General features: G+C 42.0%; 1 protein-coding gene across 1 annotated transcript in view; it reads right to left on the reverse strand.

Moving 5' to 3' along the window:
• WASHC5 (WASH complex subunit 5) overlaps positions 1-17,141 on the reverse strand; it is a 254,023-nt gene that overhangs the window by 81,514 nt on the left and 155,368 nt on the right. Inside the window, exon 23 of the mRNA XM_053715943.1 lies at positions 141-244. Within this exon, the coding sequence (XP_053571918.1) occupies positions 141-244 (104 nt within the window). The remainder of the gene's footprint in view (positions 1-140; positions 245-17,141) is intronic.

Genomic DNA, 17,141 nt, shown 5'->3' on the forward strand with positions numbered 1-17,141 from the left:
TTAATGAATAAAGTGCTGCGGAATCTGTTGGCGCTCTACAAATAACCAATTATAATAAAAAGGATTGTTAACGTTTTTATGACCTCGCCTCAACCCCCCACCAAAAATAGTTAAGTGTATTATTACATTTAATATCTTACCCATTGAAGTTCTCCAAAGCTGTTGCCAAATGCTTAGAGTCAAATTTACAAGAATAATTCAGCTCATTGGCAATCTGTTGCCTTAAAATCTGCATCTGTCCAACCTACAAGGTGTAAAATGTCAAGATTAGTTTGTATTATGAGATTGAAAAATTCTCTTTATTTAGTGACAGTATACAGTTTATATAGATGGTAATGGGCCTGCAGTCATCTGCAATATTATAGAATTATTATTTATCCTATTGTGAAGAAAAATAATAGTTAAAGGGACATTGAACCCAAATTTTTTTCTTTCGTGATTCAGATAGAGCATGCAATTTTAAGCAACTTTCTAATTTACTCCTATTATCAAATTTTCTTCATTCTTTGGTATCTTTATTTAAAAAGCAAGAATGTAAGTTTAGATGCCGGCCCATTTTTGGTGAACAACCTGGATTGTTCTTGCTGATTGATGGGTAAATTCACCCACCAATAAACAAGTGCTGTCCAGGGGGCTAAATCAAAAACTGGCTGGCTCCTTAGCTTAGATGGAAACTCTCTCTGCGCTACCCAGGAGGACTAATAAACATCTGAAGTGTCCTCTTACTCTTGGGACTATCTGAGCATCAAAATCATTCCGTTTTAATTTTTGTTCATTTTTATCTCATCATATTACATTTGATGAGAGTCCATGTTCCATTTTTTCTGTAATTACTATTATTATTATTTTTTTTGTATATTATAATTTGATCATTGTATATTATTTTTAGTGTTTATTGGTTATTGATGCAATACATTTATATTTATATTCTTAGGCTCTTGTTGGCCTCTCTTCAAATTTTATATTTTTTCTAGCGCCCCCTAGAGTTACGTTTGCATAGTGTAACAGGTATTCCTTAGCTTAGATGCCTTCTTTTTCAAATAAAGATAGCAAGAAAACGAAGAAAAATTGATAATAGGAGTAAATTGCATGTTCTATCTGAATCATAAAAGAAAAAAATCTGGTTCAGTGTCCCTTTAAATTTATAGAGGTGTAGCAGGAGAACCAATGTTGGTCCTAGGTAAAGAGATCAAATAGAACTAGTGAAACAATGGACCCTGGTCAATAACATGCCAGGTATAACTGATGTACTGCAAGCACTGGGCATGTGCACAATGATAATGTAGAACAAATTATGTTTGAGACCTTGGCACTGATACTGAAAGGCACAGCATAAGTTATTATGGGAATGATGGGGACAGACCTGAACATATAGGTCAATTTGGACAGGTTGTGAGTACAAATATGCAACAGAACTAACTCTTGGTACAAATATTTAGCAGTAAAATCATTGGTGCAGAGATTTATAGTTGGTCTTGCCCTGGGCATGGGGAAGAAGTGGTTCTGGCTCTGGGCACACTGATATAATGGATTTAGCCTAGGTAGAGGAATACAGTGGGAATAGCACTAGGCACACAGATATAATGGATTTAGCCTAGGTAGAGGAATACAGTGGGAATAGCACTAGGCACACAGATATAATGGATTTAGCCTAGGTAGAGGAATACAGTGGGAATAGCACTAGGCACACAGATATAATGGATTTAGCCTAGGTAGAGGAATACAGTAGGAATAGCACTAGGCACTCAGATATAATGGATTTAGCCTAGGTAGAGGAATACAGTAGGAATAGCACTAGGCACACAGATATAATGGATTTACGCTAGGTAGAGGAATACAGTGGGAATAGCACTAGGCACACAGATATAATGGATTTAGCCTAGGTAGAGGAATACAGTAGGAATAGCACTAGGCACACAGATATAATGGATTTAGCCTAGGTAGAGGAATACAGTAGGAATAGCACTAGGCACACAGATATAATGGCTTTAGCCTAGGCAGAGGAATACAGTAGGAATGGCACTAGGCACACAGATATAATGGATTTAGCCTAGGTAGAGGAATACAGTAGGAATGGCACTAGGCACACAGATATAATGGATTTAGGCTAGGCAGAGGAATACAGTAGGAATAGCACTAGGCACACAGATATAATGGATTTAGGCTAGGTAGAGGAATACAGTAGGAATAGCACTAGGCACATATATATAATGAATTTAGCCTAGATAGAAGAATACAGTAGGAATGGCACTAGGCACACAGATATAATGGATTTAGGCTAGGCAGAGGAATACAGTAGGAATAGCACTAGGCACACAGATATAATGGATTTAGGCTAGGTAGAGGAATACAGTAGGAATAGCACTAGGCACATATATATAATGAATTTAGCCTAGGCAGAGGAATACAGTAGAAATAGCACTAGGCACACAGATATAATGGCTTTAGCCTAGGCAGAGGAATACAGTAGGAATAGCACTAGACACACAGATATAATGGCTTTAGCCTAGGCAGATGAATACAGTAGGAATAGCACTAGGCACACAGATATAATGGATTTAGGCTAGGCAGAGGAATACAGTAGGAATAGCACTAGGCACACAGATATAATGGATTTAGGCTAGGCAAAGGAATACAGTAGGAATAGCACTAGTAGGAATAGCACTAGACACACAGATATAATGGATTAAGCCTAGGTAGAGGAATACAGTAGGAATAACACTAGGCACATAGATATAATGGATTTAGCCTAGGTAGAGGAATACAGTAGGAATAGCACTAGGCACACAGATATAATGGATTTACGCTAGGTAGAGGAATACAGTGGGAATAGCACTAGGCACACAGATATAATGGATTTAGCCTAGGTAGAGGAATACAGTAGGAATAGCACTAGGCACACAGATATAATGGCTTTAGCCTAGGCAGAGGAATACAGTAGGAATGGCACTAGGCACACAGATATAATGGATTTAGCCTAGGTAGAGGAATACAGTAGGAATGGCACTAGGCACACAGATATAATGTATTTAGGCTAGGCAGAGGAATACAGTAGGAATAGCACTAGGCACACAGATATAATGGATTTAGGCTAGGTAGAGGAATACAGTAGGAATAGCACTAGGCACACAGATATAATGGCTTTAGCCTAGGCAGAGGAATACAGTAGGAATAGCACTAGGCACACAGATATAATGGATTTAGCCTAGGCAGAGGAATACAGTAGGAATAGCACTAGGCACACAGATATAATGGATTTAGGCTAGGCAGAGGAATACAGTAGGAATAGCACTAGGCACACAGATATAATGGATTTAGGCTAGGCAGAGGAATACAGTAGGAATAGCACTAGTAGGAATAGCACTAGACACACAGATATAATGGATTAAGCCTAGGTAGAGGAATACAGTAGGAATAACACTAGGCACATAGATATAATGGATTTAGGCTAGTTAGAGGAATACAGTAGGAATAGCACTAGGCATTCAGATATAAGGGATTTAGCCTAGGTAGAGGAATACAGTAGGAATAGCACTAGGCACATATATATAATGGATTTAGCCTAGGTAGAAGAATACAGTAGGAATAGCACAAGGCACATAGATATAATGGATTAAGCCTAGGTAGAGGAATACAGTAGGAATAGCACTAGGCACCCAGATATAATGGATTTAGCCTAGGTAGAGGAATACAGTAGGAATAGCACTAGGTACACAGATATAATGGATTTAGCCTAGGCAGAGGAATACAGTAGGAATAGCACTAGGCACACAGATATAATGGATTTAGACTAGGCAGAGGAATACAGTAGGAATAGCACTAGGCACACAGATATAATGGATTTAGCCTAGGCAGAGGAATACAGTAGGAATAGCACTAGGCATACAGATATAAGGGATTTAGCCTAGGTAGAGGAATACAGTAGGAATAGCACTAGGCACACAGATATAATGGATTAAGCCTAGGTAGAGGAATACAGTAGGAATAGCACTAGGTACACAGATATAATGGATTTAGCCTAGGTAGAGGAATACAGTAGGAATAGCACTAGGCACACAGATATAATGGATTTAGCCTAGGCAGAGGAATACAGTAGGAATAGCACTAGGCACACAGATATCATGGATTTAGCCTAGGCAGAGGAATACAGTAGGAATAGCACTAGGCACACAGATATAATGGATTTAGACTAGGCAGAGGAATACAGTAGGAATAGCGCCCCCTAGAGTTACGTTTGCATAGTGTAAGAGGTATTCCTTAGCTTAGATGCCTTCTTTTTCAAATAAAGATAGCAAGAAAACGAAGAAAAATTGATAATAGGAGTAAATTAGAAAGCTGATTAAAATTGCATGTTCTATCTGAATCATAAAAGAAAAAAATCTGGTTCAGTGTCCCTTTAACCCCTTAACGACTGACGACGTGCAGGGTACGTCCTCTAAAAAATGTCAGTTAACGACCAAGGATGTACCCTGCACGTCCTCAGTCTGGAAAGCAGCTGGAAGCGATCCTGCTCGCTTCCAGCTGCTTTCCGGTTATTGCAGTGATGCCTCGACATCGAGGCATCCTGCAATAACACTTTCTGGCCATCCGATGCAGAGAGAGCCACTCTGTGGCCCTCTCTGCACCGGACATCGATGGCCGGTATCGTTGGTGGGTGGGAGCCGACTTGGGAGGCGGGTGGGCGGCCATCGGTGATCTCTGTAAGGTTGAGGGGGGCGGGATCGGGGGCGGAGCTTTCGGGGGGTGGCGGGCGCGTGCACGGGGCGGGAGCGGGTGGGAACCGCTACACTACAGAAAAAGTTAGGAGTAAAAGTGTAATTAAAAATTAAATAAACATTTTTTTAAAAAAGCATCTAAGCGATCTGGAAGGGTGGGGGGTTGGTATTGGGGGGGGGGAAGCTACACTACAGAAAAGGGACATTTTTTTTAAATAAAAAAACATATTTTCACTAAAATGGGTACTGGCAGACAGCTGCCAGTACCCAAGATGGCGCACATTAAGTCAGAGGGGGAGGGTTAGAGAGCTGTTGGGTGGGGGATCAGTGAGGTTGGGGGCTAAGGGGGATCCTACACAGAAGCATATGTAAATATGCTAAAAAAATGCACAAAAAAGCCAAAATTTTCCTTTTATTTTAGTACTGGCAGAGTTTCTGCCAGTACTTAAGATGGCGGGGACATTTGTGGGGTAGGGGAGGGAAGAGAGATGTTTGGGAGGGATCAGGGGGTCTGATGTTTCAGGTGGGAGGCTGATCTCTACACTAAAGCTAAAATTAACCCTGCAAGCTCCCTACAAGCTACCTAATTAACCCCTTCACTGCTAGCCATAATACACGTGTGATGCGCAGCGCCATTTAGCAGCATTCTAATTACCAAAAAGCAACGCCAAAGTCATATATGTCTGTTATTTCTAAACAAAGGGGATCCCAGAGAAGCATTTACAACCATTTGTGCCATAATTGCACAAGCTGTTTGTAAATGATTTCAGTGAGAAACCTAAAATTGTGAAAAATTTTACGTTTTTTTTAATTTGATCGCATTTGGCGGTGAAATGGTGGCATGAAATATACCAAAATGGGCCTAGATCAATACTTGGGGTTGTCTACTACACTACACTAAAGCTAAAAATACCCCAAAAAGCTCCTTACATGCTCCCTAATTAACCCCTTCACTGCTGGGCATAATACAGGTGTGGTGCGCAGTGGCATTTAGCGGCCTTCTAATTACCAAAAAGCAATGCCAAAGCCATATATGTCTGCTATTTCTGAACAAAGGGGATCCCAGAGAAGAATTTACAACCATTTATGCCATAATTGCACAAGCAGTTTGTAAACAATTTCAGTGAGAAACTGAAAGTTTGTGAAAAAAATTGTGAAAAAGTTAACGATTTTTTGTATTTGATCGCATTTGGCGGTGAAATGGTGGCATGAAATATACCAAAATGGGCCTAGATCAATACTTTGGGATGTCTTCTAAAAATATATATATATGTCAATGGATATTCAGGGATTCCTGAAAGATATCAGTGTCCCAATGTAACTAGCGCTAATTTTGAAAAAAAAAATGGTTTGAAAATAGCAAAGTGCTACTTGTATTTATGGCCCTATAAGTTACAAAAAAAGCAAAGAAGATGTAAACATTGGGTATTTCTAAACTCAGGACAAAATTTAGAAACTATTTAGCATGGGTGTTTTTTGGTGGTTGTAGATATGTAACAGATTTTGGGGTTCAAAGTTAGAAAAAGTGTGTTTTTTTCCATTTTCCCTCATATTTTATAATTTTTTTTATAGTAAATGATAAGATATGATGAAAATAATGGTATTTTTAGAAAGTCCATTTAATGGCGAGAAAAACGGTATATAATATGTGTGGGTACAGTAAATGAGTAAGAGGAAAATTTCAGCTAAACACAAACACCACAGAAATGTAAAAATAGCCTTGGTCCCAAACGGACAGAAAATGGAAAAGTGCTCTGGTCACTAAGGGGTTAAATTTATAGAGGTGTAGCAGGAGAACCAATGTTGGTCCTAGGTAAAGAGATCAAATAGAACTAGTGAAACAATGGACCCTGGTCAATAACATGCCGGGTATAACTGATGTACTGCAAGCACTGGGCATGTGCACAATGATAATGTAGAACAAATTATGTTTGAGACCTTGGCACTGATACTGAAAGGCACAACATAAGTTATTATGGGAATGATGGGGACAGACCTGAACATATAGGTCAATTTGGACAGGTTGTGAGTACAAATATGCAACAGAACTAACTCTTGGTACAAATATTTAGCAGTAAAATCATTGGTGCAGAGATTTATAGTTGGTCTTACCCTGGGCATGGGGAAGAAGTGCTTCTGAGGGGAATAGAGGAATACAGTAGGAATAGCACTAGGCACATAGATATAATGGTTTAGCCTAGGCAGAGGAATACAGTAGGAATAGCACTAGGCACATATATTATAATGGATTTAGGCTAGGTAGAGGAATACAGTAGAATAGCACTAGGCACACAGATATAATGGATTTAGGCTAGGCAGAGGAATACAGTGGGAATAGCACTAGGCACATAGATATAATGGATTTAGCCTAGGCAGAGGAATACAGTAGGAATAGCACTAGGCACATATATTATAATGGATTTAGGCTAGGTAGAGGAATACAGTAGGAATAGCACTAGACACACAGATATAATGGATTTAGCCTAGGTAGAGGAATACAGTAGGAATAGCACTAGGCACACAGATATAATGGATTAAGCCTAGGCAGAGGAATACAGTGGGAATAGCACTAGGCACACTGATATAATGGCTTTAGCCTAGGCAGAGGAATACAGTAGGAATAGCACTAGGCACAGAGATATAATGGATTAAGCCTAGGCAGAGGAATACAGTGGGAATAGCACTAGGCACACAAATATAATGGATTAAGCCTAGGCAGAGGAATACAGTAGGAATAGCACTAGACACACAGATATAATGGATTAAGCCTAGGCAGAGGAATACAGTAGGAATAGCACTAGGCACACAAATATAATGGATTAAGCCTAGGCAGAGGAATACAGTAGGAATAGCACTAGGCACCCAGATATAATGGATTTAGACTAGGCAGAGGAATACAGTAGGAATAGCACTAGGCACACAGATATAATGGATTTAGACTAGGTAGAGGAATACAGTAGGAATAGCACTAGGCACACAGATATAATGGCTTTAGCCTAGGCAGAGGAATACAGTAGGAATAGCACTAGACACACAGATATAATGGCTTTAGCCTAGGTAGAGGAATACAGTAGGAATAGCACTAGGCACACAGATATAATGGCTTTAGTCTAGGCAGAGGAATACAGTAGGAATAGCACTAGGCACACAGATATAATGGATTTAGACTAGGTAGAGGAATACAGTAGGAATAGCACTAGGCACACAGATATAATGGCTTTAGCCTAGGCAGAGGAATACAGTAGGAATAGCACTAGACACACAGATATAATGGCTTTAGCCTAGGTAGAGGAATACAGTAGGAATAGCACTAGGCACACAGATATAATGGCTTTAGTCTAGGCAGATGAATACAGTAGGAATAGCACTAGGCACACAGATATAATGGATTAAGCCTAGGCAGAGGAATACAGTGGGAATAGCACTAGGCACACAGATATAATGGATTAAGCCTAGGCAGAGGAATACAGTAGGAATAGCACTAGGCACACAGATATAATGGATTTAGCCCTAGACAGAGGAATACAGTAGGAATAGCACTAGGCACACAGATATAATGGATTTAGCCTAGGTAGAGGAATACAGTAGGAATAGCACTAGGCACACATATATAATGGCTTTAGCCTAGGCAGAGGAATACAGTAGGAATAGCACTAGGCACACAAATATAATGGATTTAGCCCTAGACAGAGGAATACAGTAGGAATAGCACTAGGCACACAGATATAATGGCTTTAGCCTAGACAGAGGAATACAGTGGGAATAGCACTAGGCACACAGATATAATGGATTTAGCCTAGACAGAGGAATACAGTAGGAATAGCACTAGGCACACAGAAATAATGGATTAAGCCCTAGACAGAGGAATACAGTGGGAATAGCACTAGGCACACAGATATAATGGATTAAGCCTAGACAGAGGAATACAGTGGGAATAGCACTAGGCACACAGATATAATGGATTAAGCCTAGACAGAGGAATACAGTAGGAATAGCACTAGGCACACAGATATAATGACTTTAGCCTAGGCAGAGGAATACAGTAGGAATAGCACTAGGCACACAAATATAATGGATTTAGCCTAGGCAGAGGAATACAGTGGGAATAGCACTAGGCACACAGATATAATGACTTTAGCCTAGGCAGAGGAATACAGTAGGAATAGCACTAGGCACACAGATATAATGGATTTAGCCTAGGCAGAGGAATACAGTAGGAATAGCACTAGGCACACAAATATAATGGATTAAGCCTAGACAGAGGAATACAGTAGGAATAGCACTAGGCACACAGATATAATGGATTAAGCCTAGACAGAGGAATACAGTGAGAATAGCACTAGGCACACAGATATAATGACTTTAGCCTAGGCAGAGGAATACAGTAGGAATAGCACTAGGCACACAAATATAATGGATTTAGCCTAGGCAGATGAATACAGTGGGAATAGCACTAGGCACACAGATATAATGGCTTTAGCTTAGGCAGATGAATACAGTGGGAATAGCACTAGACACACAGATATAATGGATTAAGCCAGCGGTTCCCAACCTGGGGTACGTGTACCCCTGGGGGTACTTGGCAGGCCGGTTGAGGATACACAAAAATATTGTTGGTAATGGCGGAAGATGCGGGGGGAGGGTCGGGGGGCACTCTCAATGGGTCATCAACTAATAAGCATCGTGGAACTGTGGAAGGAAGGAGCATTTAGCCGGAAAGTGACAAATTAGGTCCTGGCCTGGCATATAGGCAGATGGGAGCCCCTGCACCTGAAATATGTGGACCGGGTGTGGATGACTCCGGTCCACATATTAATGATCACCCTGTGTCACCAGACAGCTTAGCCTCCTGCTCCACCCACCTCTGTCCCATGCACACAATTTTGACTGCAAGTGCTCAAATAGAAGCGGCACTGCAGCAGCTTAGCTACGCGGACATGTGTGATAGAGCCGTTGAGATTGTGAGTCACACAGGCGAGGCAGGTCTAAGTCAGTGCCGGTAAGTAAAGTACTGCTTCTAGTGCTTGCTTGATTCAGACTGCTTCACTTCCAACTAAAAACGTTCATAGTGGCTGGGTGGTTAATATCGATCTGATCTCACAAATTTAAATATTTATTTTTATGATCATTATACTTTGACTCCCCCCCAGGGCCTTGTTTTGAGCAACCAGGCAGCTGCCAGGGGCACCAACCACATAGCAGGACTCCTGAGAATAAGATCTGAGCTTTAATTCTGTTGATACAAGTACAGTCGTATGCAATTCAGGAATAGCTTACCTCCCCTATAAAAAAGTGCTTCCTTTATTTTGAGGGATGGGTGGGGGTAATGAAGAGAGGGGGTACTCATAAATGAAAAGCCTAATCAAGGGGTACAGGAGAGAAAAAAGGTTGGGAACCGCTGGATTAAGCCTAGGCAGAGGAATACAGTGGGAATAGCACTAGGCACACAGATATAATGGATTTAGCCCTAGACAGAGGAATACAGTGGGAATAGCACTAGGCACACAGATATAATGGCTTTAGCCTAGGCAGAGAAATACAGTAGGAATAGCACTAGGCACACAGATATAATGGCTTTAGCCTAGGCAGAGAAATACAGTGGGAATAGCACTAGGCACACAGATATAATGGATTTAGCCCTAGACAGAGGAATACAGTGGGAATAGCACTAGGCACACAGATATAATGGCTTTAGCCCTAGACAGAGGAATACAGTGGGAATAGCACTAGGCACACAGATATAATGGCTTTAGCCTAGGCAGAGGAATACAGTAGGAATAGCACTAGGCACACAGATATAATGGATTTAGCCTAGACAGAGGAATACAGTGGGAATAGCACTAGGCACACAGATATAATGGATTTAGCCTAGGTAGAGGAATACAGTAGGAATAGCACTAGGCACACAGATATAATGGATTTAGCCTAGGCAGAGGAATACAGTAGGAATAGCACTAGGCACACAGATATAATGGATTTAGCCTAGGCAGAGGAATACAGTAGGAATAGCACTAGGCACACAGATATAATGGATTTAGGCTAGGCAGAGGAATACAGTAGGAATAGCACTAGGCACACAGATATAATGGATTTAGCCTAGGCAGAGGAATACAGTAGGAATAGCACTAGGCACACTGATATAATGGATTTAGCCTAGGCAGAGGAATACAGTAGGAATGGCACTAGACACACAGATATAATGGATTTAGCCTAGGCAGAGGAATACAGTAGGAATAGCACTAGGCACACAAATATAATGGATTTAGGCTAGGTAGAGGAATACAGTAGGAATAGCACTAGGCACCCAGATATAATGGATTTAGTCTAGGTAGAGGAATACAGTAGGAATAGCACTAGGCACACAGATATAATGGATTTAGCCTAGGCAGAGGAATACAGTGAGAATAGCACTAGGCACACAGATATAATGGATTTAGGCTAGGCAAAGGAATACAGTAGGAATAGCACTAGGCACAGAGATATAATGGATTTAGCCCTAGACAGAGGAATACAGTGGGAATAGCACTAGGCACACAAATATAATGTATTTAGCCTAGGCAGAGGAATACGGTAGGAATAGCACTAGGCACACAGATATAATGGGAATGACTTATTATTAACAGATATTTGTAGAGCGCCAACAGATTCTGCAGAACTATAAACATAGTTGGTATACAGGATTTATAATGGATTTAGCCTAGGCAGAGGAATACAGTGGGAATAGCACTAGGCACACAAATATAATGGATTTAGCCTAGGCAGAGGAATACAGTGGGAATAGCACTAGGCACACAAATATAATGGATTTAGCCTAGGTAGAGGAATACAGTAGGAATAGCACTAGGCACACAGATATAATGGATTTAGCCTAGGCAGAGGAATACAGTAGGAATAGCACTAGGCACACAGATATAATGGATTTAGGCTAGACAGAGGAATACAGTAGGAATAGCACTAGGCACACATATATAATGGCTTTAGCCTAGGCAGAGGAATACAGTAGGAATAGCACTAGGCACACTGATATAATGGATTTAGCCTAGGCAGAGGAATACAGTAGGAATGGCACTAGACACACAGATATAATGGATTTAGCCTAGGTAGAGGAATACAGTAGGATTAGCACTAGGCACACAGATATAATGGATTTAGCCTAGGCAGAGGAATACAGTAGGAATAGCACTAGGCACACAGATATAATGGATTTAGGCTAGGCAGATGAATACAGTAGGAATAGCACTAGACACACAGATATAATGGCTTTAGCCTAGGCCGAGGAATACAGTAGGAATATCAATAGGCACACAGATATAATGGATTTAGCCTAGGCAGAGGAATACAGTAGGAATAGCACTAGGCACACAGATATAATGGCTTTAGCCTAGGCAGAGGAATACAGTAGGAATAGCACTAGGCACACAGATATAATGGCTTTAGCCCTAGACAGAGGAATACAGTGGGAATAGCACTAGGCACACAGATATAATGGATTAAGCCTAGGTAGAGGAATACAGTATGAATAACACTAGACACACAGATATAATGGATTTAGGCTAGGTAGAGGAATACAGTAGGAATAGCACTAGACACACAGATATAATGGCTTTAGTCTAGGCAGAGGAATACAGTAGGAATAGCACTAGGCACACAGATATAATGGATTAAGCCCTAGACAGAGGAATACAGTAGGAATAGCACTAGGCACACAGATATAATGGATTAAGCCTAGGCAGAGGAATACAGTAGGAATAGCACTAGACACACAGATATAATGGCTTTAGCCTAGGCAGATGAACAGTGGCGTCACTAGGGTTGGTGTCACCCGGTGCGGTAAGTTATGGTGTCACCCCCCCCCAGAAAGCAGACACACACAAAAACACAGGCAAACACACATACAAACACTCAGACACACTTAAAACATACTCAGATGCACACACAAACACTCGGAAACACACTCAGACACACACACAAAAACACACACACAAAAACACTGATACACACACACACACACACACAAAAACTCAGACACACACATACAAAATATGTAAACTGCACTGCATTAATTATAAAGCTCATGCCTAGAGCTGCTCCCTGGCTCAGCAGAGCATCAAATGAAAGATAAACAGAGCACTCTAAAAATAAATCACTAAAGAAAAGTTTTAGGTGCAAACTATGAAAATTCTGCTCTCTGACTCTATTCCAAGTCTGTCAGTGCACAGCCCTGGGCCGCGTGCCTACCGCTTCTTATGGCCAATCACCTCTGCACTCTGCCCACCCCCAGACCCGCACCCGCCCTTCTACCTGTTCAGTGTGCACTTAGTGTACCGTAACCGTAATGGTCTGGTGGGCATCATACGTGGCTCCTTCACTTTAAAGACAGTGTCAAACAGTCATGCGGTCAGGTGCCAGGCATCCCGTTTAGAGAGACAGCACAGCAGTGAGTGACTCCACTGCTCCACATGTCACTGAGCAGTGAGCACAGATAGGCAGGCAGGTTTAGGCTAGCAGCGCAACTTTGCAAGCCCCACAGCATGCCCACAACATTCATAGAGAAATTGGGCAGGGGAGAAGCAAAGTACAAACAAGCAAAAGCAGCAGGGAAAACTATTTGTTGAAATTGCAGCACTGGCTCAAGGGGCAAAAAAATTGTGTGTCTACATCTTCCCCAGTCCCACCAATGTTCACAAATGCCAGCCCCTCTAATAAAAAAAAATCTATGCATCTCAACATTGTATTTCTTTGAATTTCAATAAAATTAAAAAAAAAAAAAAAAAAAAAAAAATTTTTTTTTTTTTTTGGTGTCACCCCCTGGTGGGTGTCACCCGGGTGCGGCCCGCCCCCCCCGCCCCCCCCTAGTGACGCCACTGCAGATGAATACAGTGGGAATAGCACTAGGCACACAAATATAATGGATTAAGCCTATGCAGAGGAATACAGTAGGAATAGCACTAGACACACAGATATAATGGCTTTAGCCTAGGCAGATGAATACAGTAGGAATAGCACTAGACACACAGATATAATGGATTAAGCCTAGGCAGAGGAATACAGTAGGAATAGCACTAGGCACACTGATATAATGGATTTAGCCTAGGCAGAGAAATACAGTGGGAATAGCACTAGACACACAGATATAATGGATTTAGCCCTAGACAGAGGAATACAGTGGGAATAGCACTAGGCACACAAATATAATGGATTTAGCCCTAGACAGAGGAATACAGTGGGAATAGCACTAGACACACAGATATAATGGATTTAGCCCTAGACAGAGGAATACAGTGGGAATAGCACTAGACACACAGATATAACAGAATTTATGCTTACCTGATAAATTACTTTCTCCAACGGTGTGTCCGGTCCACGGCGTCATCCATTACTTGTGGGATATTCTCTTCCCCCACAGGGAAAGGCAAGGAGAGCACACAGCAAGAGCTGTCCATATAGTCCCTCCCAGGCTCCGCCCCCCCAATCATTCGACCGACGGTTAGGAGAAAAAAAGGAGAAACTATAGGGTGCCGTGGTGACTGTAGTGTATAGAGAAAGAAATTCTTCAAACCTGATTAAAAAACCAGGGCGGGCCGTGGACCGGACACACCGTTGGAGAAAGTAATTTATCAGGTAAGCATAAATTCTGTTTTCTCCAACATTGGTGTGTCCGGTCCACGGCGTCATCCATTACTTGTGGGAACCAATACCAAAGCTTTAGGACACGGATGAAGGGAGGGAGCAAATCAGGTTACCTAAACAGAAGGCACCACGGCTTGCAAAACCTTTCTCCCAAATATAGCCTCCGAAGAAGCAAAAGTATCAAATTTGTAGAATTTGGCAAAAGTGTGCAGAGAAGACCAAGTCGCTGCCTTACATATCTGATCAACAGAAGCCTCGTTCTTGAAGGCCCATGTGGAAGCCACAGCCCTAGTAGAGTGAGCTGTGATTCGTTCAGGAGGCTGCCGTCCGGCAGTCTCGTAAGCCAATCGTATGATGCTTTTCAGCCAAAAGGAAAGAGAGGTAGCAGTAGCTTTTTGACCTCTCCTCATGCCAGAATAAAACGACAAAAAGAGAAGACGTTTGTCTGAAATCCTTTGTTGCTTCTAAATAGAACTTTAAAGCACGGACTACATCTAAATTGTGTAACAAGCGTTCCTTCTTTGAAACTGGATTCGGGCACAAAGAAGGCACAACTATTTCCTGGTTAATATTCCTGTTGGAAACAACCTTTGGAAGGAAACCAGGTTTAGTACGCAAAACAACCCTATCTGAATGGAACACCAGATAGGGCGGATTACACTGCAGAGCAGATAATTCAGAAAACTCTTCTAGCAGAAAAAATAGCAACCAAAAACAGAACTTTCCAAGATAACAACTTGATATCTATGGAATGTAAGGGTTCAAATGGAACCCCTTGAAGAACTGAAAGAACCAAATTTAGACTCCAGGGAGGAGTCAAGGGTCTGTAAACAGACTTGATCCTGACCAAAGCCTGAACAAAAACTTGAACATCTGGCACAGCTGCCAGTCGTTTGTGTAACAAGACAGATAAAGCAGAAATCTGTCCTTTTAGAGAACTCGCTGATAATCCCTTATCCAAACCTTCTTGGAGAAAGGAAAGGATCCCAGGAATTTTAATCTTACTCCATGAGAATCCCTTGGATTCACACCAACAGATATATCTTTTCCATATTTTATGGTAAATCCTTCTAGTCACAGGTTTTCTGGCTTGTACCAGAGTATCTATCACAGAATCCGAAAACCCACGCTTAGACAAAATCAAGCGTTCAATTTCCAAGCAGTCAGCTGGAGAAAAACTAGATTCGGATGTTCAAATGGACCTTGTACTAGAAGATCCTGTCTCAAAGGTAGCTTCCATGGTGGAGCCGATGACATATTCACCAGGTCTGCATACCAAGTCCTGCGTGGTCATGCAGGAGCTATCAAAATCACTGAGGCCTTCTCCTGTTTGATCCTGGCTACCAGCCTGGGAATGAGAGGGAACGGTGGAAACGCAAAAGCTAGGTTGAAAGTCCAAGGCGCCACTAATGCATCCACTAGAGTCGCCTTGGGATCCCTGGATCTGGACCCGTAGCAAGGAACCTTGAAGTTCTGACGAGACGCCATCAGATCCATGTCTGGAATGCCCCATAATTGGGTCAACTGGGCAAACACCTCCGGGTGGAGTTCCCACTCCCCCGGATGAAAGGACTGACGACTCAGATAATCCGCCTTCCAGTTTTCTACTCCTGGGATGTGGATCGCAGATAGGTGGCAGGAGTGATCCTCCGCCCATTTGATGATCTTGGTCACCTCCCTCATCGCCAGGGAACTCCTTGTTCCCCCCTGATGGTTGATGTAAGCAACAGTCGTCATGTTGTCTGATTGGAATCGTATGAATCTGGCCTTTGCTAGTTGAGGCCAAGCCCGGAGAGCATTGAATATCGCTCTCAGTTCCAGAATGTTTATCGGTAGAAGAGACTCTTCCCGAGACCATAGACCCTGAGTTTTCAGGGAATCCCAGACCGCGCCCCAGCCTAATAGACTGGCGTCGGTCGTGACAATGACCCACTCTGGTCTGCGAAAGCTCATTCCCTGGGACAGGTGATCCTGGGTCAGCCACCAACGGAGTGAGTCTCTGGTCTTCTGATCTACTTGAATCACTGGAGACAAGTCTGTATAGTCCCCATTCCACTGTTTGAGCATGCACAGTTGTAATGGTCTTAGATGAATTTGCGCAAAAGGAACTATGTCCATTGCTGCAACCATCAACCCTACTACTTCCATGCACTGAGCTATGAAAGGCCGTAGAACAGAGTGAAGAACTTGACAAGCGTTTAGAAGCTTTGACTTTCTGACATCTGTCAGGAAAATCTTCATTTCTAAAGAATCTATTATTGTTCCCAAGAAAGGGACTCTTGTTGACTGAGACAGAGAACTTTTTTCTATGTTCACCTTCCACCCATGAGAACTGAGAAAGGCTAGAACAATGTCTGTGTGAGCCTTTGTCTTTGAAAGAGACGACGCTTGAATTAGGATGTCGTCCAAGTAAGGTGCCACTGCAATGCCCCTGGGTCTTAGAACCGCTAGAAGGAACCCGAGCACCTTTGTGAAAATCCTTGGAGCAGTGGCTAGTCCGAATGGGAGAGCCACAAATAGATAATGTTTGTCCAGAAAGGTGAACCTTAGGAACTGATGATGATCTTTGTGGATAGGAATATGTAGATACGCATCCTTTAGATCCACGGTAGTCATAAATTGACCCTCCTGGATTGAAGGTAAAATCGTTCGATAGTTTCCATTTTGAACGATGGCACTCTGAGAAATTTGTTTAGAATTTATAAATCCAGAATTGGTCTGAAAGTTCCCTCTTTTTTGGGAACTACAAACAGATTTGTGTAAAACCCCCGACCTTGTTCCACAGTTGGAACTGGG

The sequence above is a fragment of the Bombina bombina genome, chromosome 5 (genome assembly GCF_027579735.1).
Source record: "Bombina bombina isolate aBomBom1 chromosome 5, aBomBom1.pri, whole genome shotgun sequence".
Lineage (NCBI taxonomy): Eukaryota > Metazoa > Chordata > Amphibia > Anura > Bombinatoridae > Bombina > Bombina bombina.